This window comes from Strigops habroptila, chromosome 1 (assembly GCF_004027225.2).
Source record: "Strigops habroptila isolate Jane chromosome 1, bStrHab1.2.pri, whole genome shotgun sequence".
Lineage (NCBI taxonomy): Eukaryota > Metazoa > Chordata > Aves > Psittaciformes > Psittacidae > Strigops > Strigops habroptila.
This window is the reverse complement of record NC_044277.2, coordinates 90,781,481-90,795,521: the sequence shown is the minus strand read 5'-3', so window position 1 is coordinate 90,795,521 and position 14,041 is coordinate 90,781,481. Positions and strand designations below refer to the sequence as shown.

The 14,041-nt window shown below is 46.7% G+C and overlaps 2 protein-coding genes across 26 annotated transcripts in view; one reads left to right on the top strand and one right to left on the bottom strand.

The window, feature by feature from the left end:
- The window catches only part of GMPR (guanosine monophosphate reductase), a 45,099-nt gene extending 39,968 nt beyond the window's left edge, over positions 1-5,131 (top strand). For all 4 annotated transcript variants that reach the window (XM_030484158.1, XM_030484122.1, XM_030484148.1 and 1 more), the window contains one exon: positions 69-5,131. In XM_030484158.1, coding sequence (XP_030340018.1) covers positions 69-249 — 181 coding nt within the window. In that variant the 3' untranslated portion in view covers positions 250-5,131. The remainder of the gene's footprint in view (positions 1-68) is intronic.
- Positions 5,132-7,618: 2,487 nt separating this feature from the next.
- ATXN1 (ataxin 1) overlaps positions 7,619-14,041 on the bottom strand; it is a 224,454-nt gene continuing 218,031 nt past the window's right edge. For all 22 annotated transcript variants that reach the window (XM_030483958.1, XM_030484026.1, XM_030483986.1 and 19 more), the window contains one exon: positions 7,619-13,955. In XM_030483958.1, coding sequence (XP_030339818.1) covers positions 13,425-13,955 — 531 coding nt within the window. In that variant the 3' untranslated portion in view covers positions 7,619-13,424. The remainder of the gene's footprint in view (positions 13,956-14,041) is intronic.

Below are 14,041 nucleotides of genomic sequence, written 5' to 3'. Positions count from 1 at the left end.
TTGCTCCAGTAAAAACACTATTACGTTTTGCATCTGGACATAAATGCAGTAACCTATTTCTCCTCCAGAGCTTCTGAGGGCAGAACTGTGGAGGTACCGTACAGAGGGGACGTGGAACTCACCATCCTGGACATCCTTGGGGGACTGCGATCCACCTGCACCTACGTGGGAGCTGCCAAACTGAAGGAACTGAGCAGGAGAACGACGTTTATCCGGGTCACCCAGCAGCACAGCCAGGTCTTCTCTTAGCCCAGGACTGGGGGGCTGGAGAGAGAGTGGGGGGGGAGGAGCAGGAAGGGCTGCTGATTTGTTTTGCTTTCTCTTCCTTGTTGTGTTAGTGGCAAACTCTCTCTCAGAATGGCAGTGTCATAGCCATTGGAGGGGCTGTGGCTGGGATTTGGAAGGGGAAGATTATGCTGTTAAGACAGTGCCATTGGTTCTAAATGCAATAGCCTCATCTTTTGTTGTTGTGCCTATTTTATTTTTTAGTCAGCATTTCTTCACCTGTTTCCCCCCCCCCCCCGATAAATGGCTGCTGAAACCTCAATTAACAAGGAATTGGCTTGAATAGACATGGCTATTAGACTGGCACACATACACACATTCCCTTTTTAAGACTGACCTGTCACCTACCACTGCTTGTGGCAGTGCACCCTTCGGAAATTACAGAGTGGGATAGAAAAAGATGCAGGGAATTACGTGGAGAAATCAAAAATCAAATTTTCTTAATCTTTGTTCTGGCAAAAGAAGGGATGTTTGTGGCATGGCTGCCAGCCTGCAGAATGTCAGAGGTGGATCAGGCCTGGCTGCTGGTGACTTCTTACTCTGATGATAAACATGCCAGATCTGTCACTGCCAGTTCACAGGCTGGTACTGCCACTCTTACCTAAATCTCCGTATTCAATGGACTTGCCTCTCCAGAGAAGCTGGCACTGAATGTAGCAAACCTGTGCTGTCTTCTCTGCCCCCATCTGTGGAGATGATTCAGGAGAAAACCTCTCAGAGCTTGCCTGCTTTTTCGTGCATGCAACTATTGAATTACCTGAGTTCTTGCTTTTATCTGCTCTGTGAACAGATTTTTAAGACATTGAAACTCAGCAACATCAACCCCACCAAGGGCGGGGGGGGGGTTTGCTCTGTAGCCCTCCCTGTTCCCTTGCCTGTTCCTATCCATTTAGCAAAGATACAAAAACGCTGTGCTGTGCATTGTGTGTGGCCAGGTGAATGAGGCCAGGGGGATCAGATTCACCTTGGTTATTTGGTACCACTCCTTTGCAGTGCTTGACACCATGAAAAGCAAAAGAGCTTTCGGCAGAATAGCCTGACACTGATAGGCTGAGCTGAAGTTAAAGCATTTGCTTTGAAGGCAGTAATGAATGCTTAAGACTCTGGGTAACACTTCAATAAAGTGTAATGGCCCACTAATTAATTGATAAATCACAATGAAATTTCTTTGGAAATACACATTGCATCCACATGAATACTGCAGTAGCTCGTTATGATAAACGATGTAAAAGTGAGCACCAATGAATTAATAATGCTTGGCCACTTACTTTAAAGTGCTGCTGAGATCATAACAGAGCTAATGTTACTTCAGTACTGCAGAGTCTTACTTTCCCCTCCTGTAGACATCTGTGGGAAGAGGCAGGCTTCCTTTGAAAAGCAAAAGAGTGATCTGCAGGAAGAGGAATAGCAAAAAGAAACTCTAGAATTAAATTTATCTGCTGGACATCTCAAAAAGCCATGCACAAGGACTGGTACAGTTGACCATGCTGAGGAGCAAATCTAGGCCACAAGCTGATTCCTGGTGATTTTGGAGTGTGTTGTCCACATTAGAAAAAGCACAGAATATCTTCTAAATAGCTGGTATTTTAAATATCTTCCATCTAACGTGCAGGACATAATTCTTAATTGTGGTATGGCCCCTTCCTGTGCTTTGGATGTGGATAAGGGCCTTAGTGTAAAGCACAGGTTTATGCTTGTGCTGGCTTTAAGGACCCTTTCTCCTGCCCACGTGTCATAAAGGAACCTGCAGGCAGAAGAGAAGCAGGCCTTGTGAATAAAGGACCTGATCTGTATTCCCTCCAGCCTGAAAATACCAAGTTAGGAAGATTCCAGGCTTGTTTACCGCAAACCCTACCGTGCACCACAGACTGCTCTTACCTGCATTAAGCCCAGGGGACAGGCAGTATTAATACTCTGCATGAGTACAGCTGTAAGAGGTCAACATTCCTTTGTTTCATGTGATATGAAGGGTAGGGTGAACACCTCTGTCAGCAGTGGGGTTAGACCGTTGTGGCGCAGGCCTGACCACAGGTGTGTCTCCACGCTCGTGCCTTCATATGTGGGAAGAGCCGCAGTCTGCTGTTTCCGCCTACTCCGGCTAGTGCTTTCCTACTTTTTTTAGCTACATTTCTAAACAGAGTTTAAGGAATGCATATGCATATGAAAATATATATTTGTAAACATTTTTTAAAACCACCATACGCACACTGAACAGAGCAGCTTCATGACAGGCCTTCGGAGCCATTTCTTTTCCAAAGGGCAGGCACTGGGGGCATGGGGCGACTGCCTCTCTGCAGGTGCGGCAGGCTGCCCCCCCCAGGCAGGCTGCACGCTTACACACAGCTGCGCCTGGGGCCACTCCTGCACCCACCTGCCTTCCCCTTTCACACGTACCTCTGCCTCACCAGGGACTATAGGGAGGGATGGGGATAGGCTCAGCTGAAGTTGTCCCCTGAATTCTCCAGGCTGTGAATGATGTTGATGCTAAGAATAGTTACTGATAAATCTTTGGCTTGGGTTATTTGGTTTTCTAAATAGCAGCTCTTCCCATCATTTTGATAAACAGCATGTTTTCTTTCCACTTCATTTTCTCCTTCTCTCTCCAAAGTGAGTGAGAGGGAGAGAGTGGCTGCAGAAGGGCTGACCTGGTGCCATGTCTGCATCTCACCCAAAGTTATATGCAAGTTTTGTTCAGGGATAACCCTCAACTGTGTTGGTGCTCACCACTGACACTGTGCATGTCCAGCTCTCACACAGGCTGGAAAACAGAAAAAAAGAAAAGCCTGAGCACTCCTGTAACACCCAGCCCTCTGCTGTAGCAGTTGCCCTTGTCTTCATTAGGCCCAGGTCCTGTGCCCTGCTCAAGCCCACTGCTGCTCTCCTGAGGAGCTGGGGCAGTGAGGGAGCTGAGGGCATGCTGCGCCTGGCAGGGTGGTCTGAGTAGAGACCGCAACCACTGACAAACGCCACGTGCCATTTGTGGATCTACCTCACCTGCACATTTAACCGGGTTCTCTGTTACTTGGTGTCCTTCTGTGGGAAATGACATTTGTAAGCGCTTAGTGTTGAGCGATTCCCTACCCCACCCCAACCCCATCCTGTCTAGAGGAATGCTGTGAATGCGATAACCTGCGCTGTAGCCCAAGGTCATGCCAGCTTCCCCCAGCCAGGCACTTGCTGAGCACCCAAGAGCAATGTTGAGGTTCGGCCCACTGGCTCCGCAGTGATTTAGTTTAAAGTGCCAAAGACCTACAAGTGGGGATGCTGAAAAGGGCAGCATTAATGTTATTAAAGCAATCCCTGCTGAGCATGTCCAGCTCTGGCTTCTTGAAACATAAGGACACCTAAACCAGCCCTACTGCTCACAGCCGTATTCTGGCCTCTCCCTGCTGCAGGGTGTTTGTCCAGGTGGGCTGACTGGCCCTCCTGCCCAAGCAGCCTGCCTTACCTGAGCACTCCCCTTCACAGGCAGGAAGCTCTTGGTACAGCAGCAGCCTGGCTCACACCCCAGTGCCTGTGTGGTGGCTGCAAGGAGCACGTGTGTAGGGCTCCTCATGGGCCTGAGGCCAGCCTGTTAGAGGAGTGGGCTTTGAGCCAGCATCCCGCCAGCTGCAAACCAAGCCTCGCAGGTCTCCTTTCTCTGCAAGAAACAAGTGCAGGCACCCGGGGGTGTGGGCGTCCGCCTCATCCCCTATGGGGCAGGGGCTTTGGCTGTGCTCTTCTGTGCAGCTGCCTTCTCACCTTAGGGCATGGCGGGGCTGAATGGGGCCACCCCGTAAATAGGAAGAGTTTTAAGCAGAGGCAGGAGGAGCTGCTGCTCACATTTGGAGGAGCTTTTCCCGTACAAGGTGTGCCTGTATGTTCCTTTCAGCTAGTCAATAGCGGGGGGGGAAAGGATGAAGGTGAGCAAGAAACATAGCAGCAATTAACCAAGGCCCACTATGTTGGGCCAGGGGCTGGGGTTTTCCAGTCAGGGACATGGTAAGAGTTTGAAGCTTTTCCTGAACCAAGCGCTCCCTAGTTTGTGCCGATTGAGCTCCCTGTCTTGAACAGACTTGCTGCTTCAGCTTTCTGCCAGTGTTAGTGCAGTGTCTGTCCATCACCACCTCCCACCCTGCCACCTGGGATGTTGCTTTTTAGTTGCTAATGTCAGTTTCATACCCAAAGTTCTTTGTTGGAGCCAGGAGGGCTTTTGCAACCAGCGCCAGGTTTGGCCTTGCTTGTGCAGAAGAGAGAAAAAGCTCAGGCCCAGGGACAGCCATTTGCCTTCTGCAGCAGCCAGAGCCAGCAGCAGGAGCGGGCCAGGCCCTTCCCTGTGGGTGGGGGCTGCCCTGGGGCAGAGGGGCCAAAGCATGTCTGTGTCCAGGCTGGATGCAGGCACAGCTCTGTGCCCCTAAGCACAGCATGGACCATCCCGCTACAGCCTTTGCTTTGCTTGCGCTCATTCAGGTGCTTAAGCGAGCCCTCCCCAGCATTTACTTGACACAGTGTTTACTGGTTGAAGTTTTCATACATAAATAAACAATTCAGAGTCCCAAACTCCTTGGTGTTGCTGTGATAACTGTGAAGCGCTTGCATGTAATCGGCCAAAAAGAGCTACCGAGCATGCGATGTTTTTCTGCCCCACTCGGCCCTGCTGAGGTGGCGATGGCGGGCGCTGCCAACCGTCACTGGGAGCAACCGCGCGTGGCAACGTCACAGAAAGTGTTCAAAAGTTACAAGTGGAAAGTTTTTGTTGCACAATAAAGAGCTTCACTCTGAGGGTCTGGAAAGGGTTTTATACCCCTTGATGGGTACGTGCGTGTTTCTGCGTTGTCACAAATAAAAGCAAACGTTCTCAAATGCATCTGCGAGTATGTGTGCTGTCAACCCTCTTCCATGGCAGGGGGTTGGAACTAGGTGACCTTTAAGGTCCCTTCCAACCCAAACCATTCTGTGGTTCTATGAAATGGGTTGCTGGGAGGTGGGCATTAAACTGGGGAAATAATGTCCCTAGGAAAGCTCTCCCATTCAGTCGTAACCAATAAAGACAAAACATGCGTTTGCAATTGGCACTGTTATTTTATTAGTACGAGTATACTGAAACAATAAACTTGTACTGGTATACAGACAATTTCTTTAAAACAATTTTGTTCAAATTTTGAATCAAACATTGTTTTATTATAATAATGAAATAATTTCTACCTAGAAAACCTGCAAGCACCATCAAAGAAAGGGACCATAAAATTCAATAAACAGACGCGAGTGTATCCTACAAATAGACACACCACCATTAGAAAATAGAATATGAATTCTTCCATTTTTTTTAATATTTGTTTTAAAAAAGCTAGTGCAAGTACAATATTTTACACTGGAATTACAGAGAGTATGCACGCATATGGAAAAAAGTTCTCCTGTCACAATAAAAGCTCTTAACTATGTCTGTATGCACTTAAAATCTTCTCCTCTTTTCAATAAGGTGCAAAACGTTATTCCCTCCCTATTTCTCCTTTGTACTGGCCATGTCAGCTCAACTTCTCCCCAACACAAAGCTGCGATATCCCTTTTTCTGGGCCTACCCTAGGAACTACACTGGAAGTGGGATTTGCAACAACCCTCGTTTGTAATACCAGACAATTTAATTAAAAAAAGGAAAAAAAAAGAAAAAAAGAAAAAAAAAAAAAAGACCTTAAAACCTGCTGCTGTAGAACGGCTAAACCTGACCCGGCACGGCCAAGCGCCAGGAGCGGTGACATAGCTAGTACAAAATGGTTTTCAGTAGCTCACCCGAACTGAAAAAGGTTGGGACCCCCCCCCCCCTCCCCGTAACACTGCCAAAAGAGCAGCGTTCAACAAGTTAATATATTATTCCAAAAACAAAACAAAAAAAAAAAGAGAAATCCAACATTAGTGAGTTTCAACATCAGCTGACTGCCGTGAAGAGTTGTATCTACGCCTTAACAGATCGGTAACTTCGCCAAGAGGCCAGTGCGATGGCCAGGGCGAGGACACAGACCCAGCCACCCTCAGTGACACAGGTCCCACCCGCCTGCCTGGGACAGGATTTCTGCAGAGCGTGGTCAGCGTGAGAGCATGTGAGTCCTCGAGTTTTAAAGCAAACGCCAGGGAGGGATCCCTGCACCAGCTGGTGCGAAGGGGCAGAGCGGGGCTGCCCGGGGAACCGGCGATCCCACACCAGCTCTGTGCCGGCCACGGATCCCAGCCCTGAGGTTGCAGCAATCCCATAGTACAGCAACGACAGCTTCAACAAGTGCCTAACGCTGGCTGCAAACAACACTTCCAATGCATACCTACTGCGTGGTCGAGGGAAAGGGCACAGGAGCTTTGACTGCTCAAAACAGAAATGAACAAAAAGGAAACAACCTTGGATGAAGCCTCCATCATAAAATCCTCAGTGGAAGACTTGAGTCCTTTCAGCTAACGACAAGAAAAAAAACTACAGAAAGCTTAGAGACTGTTATTGTATAAATACTACCTGTTGGCTGAATGCACTTCATTGTAACACAACTGGGGCTGGCTTTCTGAGCGCCCGGGGACCACCTGGACAGGGCGAGTACCTCTGCCCTGCCTGCCTACGGGAGCCAAAGCTTGGGTTACCTCTGGGGAGGGGGACGGGAGCAGCCTCAAAGCCCAGCCGCCCTGCCGCCGGCTCCCAGCTGCCCAGCTCAATCTTTGGACAGGAAAAGGACCCTCTCTCTCCTCAGAAACTGCTCCAGGATCCTCTCCTTTTGGCTTCTGAAAAACACCAGTCTCGCCATCACTCAAGACCATCATCACTGGAAACGTGCTCTGCGTGAGCGGCTCTAACACAGAGGTGGGGAGAGGGGCAGTGGCAGGGGCTGCAAGGCCAGGCCACCTCAGGTATCGCTCTGCTGCCAGCGCTGGGCTAGGATCCCTTGTTACAAGCACTTTTTGCTCAGGGTTATACTCTTTGGGTTTCATCTGGAACAGGAAGTGCTGAGAAAACATGGAACAGCATCCCAGAGAGAAGAAAAAAAACACGGGACCGAAAGCTTTCAGGCAGGAACTAAGCAGGTCGCGCTCAGCTGGCAGTGGCTCTCCAACCGAGGCCGCTGCGGCACGGCCAGCCATGGCCCGGCTCCTGGTGCCAGCCCGGCCCTGCCTGCGAAGGGCATGGCCAAGGCCTCCCTCAAACCCGGCCGTGCCCTGTGGGCTGCCGGGGGCTCCCTCTGCACAAGCAGGAGAGACTTAAAGCCAAAACAGAGCTGGAAAGTGAGACTCTGGTTGTGCACAGTAGCCACCCTTTGAAGTGCCTGGTAGCTGCGCTTGAGAATTGCTGCTCCAAGGTATATTTTCAGCACAGGAATAAACAGTATGAAGCATGACTCCATTCCCCAGAAATGGGACCCATGTAATACGAACAGAAAATTAAGCACAGTTGTTCTTTAAGAGCCTTTTAAGTAATAATTTTTCCTGGCCAAAGCCAATACAAATCAGATCATCTAGACATGACATTTTCTATATACAAAAAACATGTAACTTTCAACCTTTCTCTGCTTTTGTATTTAAAAACTTTTTTTTTTTTTTTACAAACAAGGTATGAAACTCACTGTTCAAACAGAGCCATCTCTTTGTCAAACACTGAATGAATCATTCCAACATTCATTTTTCTTTTGTGCAATTTTTTTAAAACATTACCTGTACTCCTCAATGTGAGTGCTTCAAAAAAAGTTTCTATTTTTAATAAGCTTCTCAAATTAGGTTTACATCAAAAAATATTCCCACAAGGTATAGTGCTACAAGAAAAGATCCTATCAGTAAAGGTAACACATCTGAAGCGAGGTCGTCTATGTAAAAGAAATTGAACTCTGGAGTAGAGGTGTGCAACGCGTTTGGAGTTCCCCTATGGACACAAAGCAAGGCTGTCCTCAGGACAGGGAATCAAGTGGACACGTAGGCATACGTGCCAAAACAAATCACACGTATTGATTCGTGTGCAAACAGACACTTCTGTCTGGGGAGGTGTGTGTGCACGAATGCGGATCCGCATCAACAAGTTCTCATTTTGCTATGGATTGGGGGGTAGGAGGGTTGGATAAACCAGAGGAAGGGAAATTACTGCCTGCACTCTGGTGGTGCCTTCATTCCCCTTGCCTGTCACATCAGCACTGGCCAGAGCCCACAGCGGACCCTGCTGTTACCTGTGGTGATGGGGAAGGAAGAAATGGAAATTATTTGTACAAGAGCACATCCCATTTCGCCCTTTGCCGAGTTCCTGGGACAGCAAAGTGTTTCAACAGGCCAAATCCCCCCTGCCAGCCTGGGGCTTCCGCCTTGGCGAGCCTGGATGAACCCCAAGTCTCTTCCATCTGCCTGATTATGGTCAGGGTCTGGCCCTGGCTGAACCAAGCTTCAGGTTCACAAAGATTTATACATGTGCTTCACAGTGCGCTCCTGAGCAGCCCTCACCGGCCAGCCTGGACCTCCTGTATGCACATGTATAAGTGCTTGCAGAACTGGGTCCCAGGATGCGCAGAGCACTGCACCAAGAGGCCCCCTCTTTCAAATAACACTGTTAGTGTTTAAAAATATCGAGGATTTGCTCTCCTTGATACAGGCTTTTTTTTTTTTTTTTTTAGCAGTTGCAATAATTAACAGAATTTCACCTTTTCCTTTTTACTATTGGCAACACACTTTAAAATAAAATAAATCTCTGCAGAGAGTGAATTTTCATGATAACCAACAGCTACAGTTCACGCTGAGCCTGCTGCTTTTGTATTGCAATCTAAGTGAGATCTACAAAGTTTAAACCATGAGATGCAGGAAATCCAAACTTGTCTGTAACATTGTACATCCCTACTCCGGAGCAGTAAAAGTGCTGCTTCTGGTCACATCAGTGTACCACACATATGCCAGCCCCATCCCTGAGTAAAAGGTGTGAAAGGTTTCTAAATGTTCCTTGATTTAAGGGAAACAAGAGTAGTGATGTCACTTCCCCATGCCGAGAAAATGACAGGAACGACAGGTCGAACAAAGCGACAGTGGGACGAAGGAATTAAAGGAATAGAAAAAGGAAGGTGTATCCCCCCCTCCTCCCGAGGCCTGCGTCTTCGAGGAAAAGCGAGCCCAAGGGCAACGTATGAAATGGGAAAATAGGTCAACAGCAGCTCCGGTTTGGGTCTCGACCAGAGGCCTCGAGGTAAGTGACATCAAACTCAAATCCCCCGTGATGTGGCCCAGACAAACTGAAACAATGCCTAAGTTAAACACTATAAGGAACAGTCATTTTATATATATATAGATATATAGATAGATTAGCTAGATAGACAGATAGATTATTTTCTTTTTTAGAAATCCCTATAAAGAGGTTCTTGTTTTATTTTTCTTTGCCCTGACTAATTTCTTGGTGATTGTATGCGTTTCATTGTAAACTAAACAGGCCTGCTACAAAAAGAAAGGAAGGAAAAAAGGACAGAAAGATAAAGAAAACTACTGTCAGTTACTATTGCAAAGCAGACGCTGCAGAAGCAGCGGCTCAACCTCCTCCTTGGGCTGTGCCTCGGCAACTCTACAACGGCGAGTGGAATTTCTGCATGTGCCCAGGGTTGATGGCACTTCCCTGGCGTAGGGACTCGCTGCAAGGGATGCTCGGGGCTGTGGGGAGGGGCAAAGCCCCCCCCCTTGCAAAGGACTTGGTCTCCAGGGGGGCTCTTCTCTCCCTGATGGGAGCCAGGACTTGTCTGCGTGCCACACAGCGCTCAGCCGCACTCGGCCTGGACGACACGCAGACATTAATACATCTATTTTTTTTTCCTTTGTTTTTCTTCCTGGATCTTTTTTATCGTCAAATACAAAAAAGATTTGTGTTTCCCGGGGCAGGGGATGCTTGACCCTTAATATGTTTTCTTGGGGGGGGGGGGGGGGGGGAACAGGAAGGGAGTTATTAATAGGGAATTAAAAAAAGGTAGAAAGAAAACCTATTCAAAAAAGAACAAAATGAGGGGAGATCAGAAGTGGGTATGAGATCTAGCTAACACCGCACGGGTGAGTCTAAGTTGGCACATAAAGTATTGCACATCCTACAAAAGCCAAAGCATGGAAAGGGACAATTGTTTGGAAAGAACCAGTTATTTCAGAATTCCTCAGTCTGAAATACAAGCACAGAACTAATACATTCCTATTGCTCCAAACTTGTTTTTTTATTATTATTATTTTTTATATTTTTTTTTAGTGTTAGTTGAATAGATCCAGTCAGTTTAATAGCCCCTGCTTCCTTATTAACCACAACTGTGTATGCATATGGTTTTACTTGAGATTATTTCTTTTTTCCCGAGTACATGTGACGTACGGAAATAGTGGTACAACTGTGAACTAAAACCTGTAATTCTTTCTATTCCTTTACCATCAAAGCTTAAAAACAAAACAGGAAACAAAACAAAACAATAAATTGCAAGTGCCCTGAGCAGAGTATATGGAAGATTAAGCAACTTCTCTGAGCAGAAATATTAACAAATAAGCACTAACTAAGCAGTGTGACTGTGAGAAGAAACCCACTCAGCTATTTGGTAGCCTGCTGAGAGGTTAATAAAATTCAAGGAAATTCAAGAAAAGTTTCAAGCTATTTTAAACGTATTTCAACTTTTTGGTGCACCCCAGAATATGGTATAAAAACAATTAGGTCTGGTGTGAGCTAAATTTCAAGTAACAAGTCACAGAGTCAAAGCTGGGGTTTGGGGTTAACATTTTTTTCTCTTAAATAAAAGCACTGTTATTTCAGGGGAGAGGGAAAACAAGATTTTAAACACATTTGTTCACTTTAGGTTACTGCGTTTCTAACGATGGACTTTTCTTTCCTTTTCTCCCTATCAGTACAGCTTCTTCAAAACTACCTGAAGGATGTGAACTCGCCAACCAAACCCGACAACACGGACGCTTGCTCACGTAGGGCCCCGAGCGCAATCCCACTGAAAGGCAACGGGATCTTTCTAGTGGCAGCGACAGGCGTTAGCGCTCAGCCCCGGAGTACTTCATACTTGCACCTCCCCAAGGCTCGTGCAGGAGGCTGGGTGCACAGCACCTCAAAGGATCCGGCCCTACCTGGGGAAAGAAAAGACTGAACGGCATGAATCCCCCCCCCCGCATCCTACTTGGTTTGTACCAAACTCTTGAAATGTCGCCTTTCCAATGGAAAACGATGCAATTAAAATAACAAATAATAATAATAATAATAAAATAACAATAGGTTTGTTTTCAAAACAAACAAACACCTTGCTTAAGTATAGAAATGTTTCTTGTGGAAAACTCTCTCAGCAAGTCTGAAGAAAAATTCTCAGAGGTGTCCCGGTAGGACCTGGTTCTGTGTGGCAGATACGGTAGAAAGACCAAAAATGAACTCTGAAAGGAACGTAACCCTATGAAATGGCCTAGAGCGTAGGCAGGTTAGTGAGTAATTGCTACATTTGTTTATGCTCTTTCAGAACCCCCCCCAACCCACAACATTATTAGGTAAAAACTGCAGGAATACCACACAAATGATAAACTCAAGATGTGCAAATTGCAAGATTCTTTAAAGTCCATCTTTTTCAAAAAACACTGGACAATGATTTTTTTTTCCTCTTTCCTTTTTCCTTTCTCTTATTTTTTTCTTTTTATTATGTCAGCTCACATATGCCTTTAACTCTTTCTCAAGCATTAAAGTTTAAAAAGTGCCTCCTATTAAGTAGTCCTTTGTGGACAATGACTGTCACATACTAGTTCAATAATTCACATTCATCCCTTTGAAACCACATTAAAACTTTCAGCATCTTGCCTGTGAGAAAACTTTACATAGTTGCATGTAGTTACAGTGTTGAAGAGATTTGTTTGTTTGTTTGTTGTTGTTGCTTTCTGAGCAGATTAAAGTGAGATACAGTACGTACTGAGTGTTAGACCAGGATGCTCAGCAATAAAGTGTGAACAGCATTTTAAGTGCTTAAAGACATTCTAGGTTCATCTTCAACAGCGGATTCCTGTGTCACACCGCAATTTGAAAGAAGTGGCACCAGTTGTCCATAGTCATGAACTAAAACCAGTACTAGAGTTAAAGGTTTGCAACCTAACTGCAAACCATGGATGCCTGTGATCTCAAAGGGGCAGTATGCGTCTACCTTGTGGAAGCAAATGTCAATGGCGTAACCCGGTCGATTTGTCTAACACTGCACAGAAACAGGAGTGAGCCTGAGCCAGGCGCATCCACGGAGCCGCAGGCCTCCTCGCACACTCACGCGCACCCAAGCCACACACACGCACCAATCCCCCCACCACGCACTCCCCTGCCATGCAGGAAAACCTGGCAGGGTGACCGCTGCGAGAGGCCGGACAGCCTCCCCGCCGGCTGACTCCGGGCTATGGAACTGCACTAGCAAGCAGAAAGGAAATGTTGGTGTGGCAGTTGCTTTTAGGAATAAAAATCAGTGCAGTCAGACCCCATGGGGGGAAAAATATATATATACATATACACACACACAAATATATATATATATATATAGTAGAGCGTTGAGTAAGAGTTGGCTTGTTGTTGAAAACATCAGAGACTATCCGATCCTTTTCAATACCACCCATGGGTTGTGTCCTCAGCATCCACCTGGGGTGAGGAAACCTCTTGACCAGCCCGCCTCAGAGCCGCAGTCCCTCCTCGGGACCGGCGTGCACACACACACATGCACGCACGCACACACATGCACCCACATGTGACATACACCTCTGCTACAGTTCCCTTCTCCTCACCTCCCCCCAAAAAAACCTAGAACAGGAACCAAAACAACAAAACAAAAACAAAACAAAACAAACAAAAAAAAAAAAAACAAGGACAAAAGGAAAACAAAATCACAGCTGGACCCTGTCCTACACGAGGTGTTAGAAAACAGGAGCCATGACAACACATTCATTTCCACTAAGGGTGTGTGAAGCAGATACTGCCCCTTCTGTAGCTCTCGATAAACCTAGTCACTGACAAACACTTGTGGAAAAACATATGCACCAGTCTCCTGCATAATACCAGCTGCAACTATAACAACAAGGTTATAACATAAACCTAAAATAAGATGATAACATGTAAATACTGGGTTATTTAGTCTACAGTACAGTAATCTGGATAAAAATGACAAGGGATAGCCTAATTTCCTTTCCCCAAACAACTTTTACTTTCCTACATTGGATCGACCTTCAATGCAAATCTTAACCTCCTGAGGAATAAAAGAAGGCTTGGGAAGAGTCAAAGGTGGCTCCTCTTCTGATTTCTCTAGTTTTCGTGTTTCGGGTGCTGACCACCTCCTCTTCCTCGTTGCCGGGGGCTTGCTGGGTTCTGTTTTGGTGAGCAAAGGTGCTGCAGGCAATCCTATTTTGTCCGGAAACTTCAGTTCACCGTTCTCAGCTAACATCTGTGCGCTTCCCTGATTAATCCCGTTTTCCTGCTCCGCATACCTGTGTCTACTTCCAGCTAGACTGTCATTCTTTGAATGCTTCAGCAAGATACTAGCTGAGTCCATGGGCTGGCCCTTTTTAATAGAGCCATTCTTCAGGTTCTTGAGTGTGAGTGATATGCAGACGTCCCCCACCGAAAGTTTGGAGCATGGCAAATCAAAGAGCTGGCTGGTTCTCTCGGGGCAGCAGGATGACCAGCCTTGTCCAAATACAAAAAAAGGGTATTCTACCAAGACTTCCACGCTGACCTGCAGGGAGAGAGGGGACAACAGAGAGAGACAGAGGGAGAGAGAAGGGAGAGTGTGAGATCACCGGTGTGCATGTGCACGGCAGG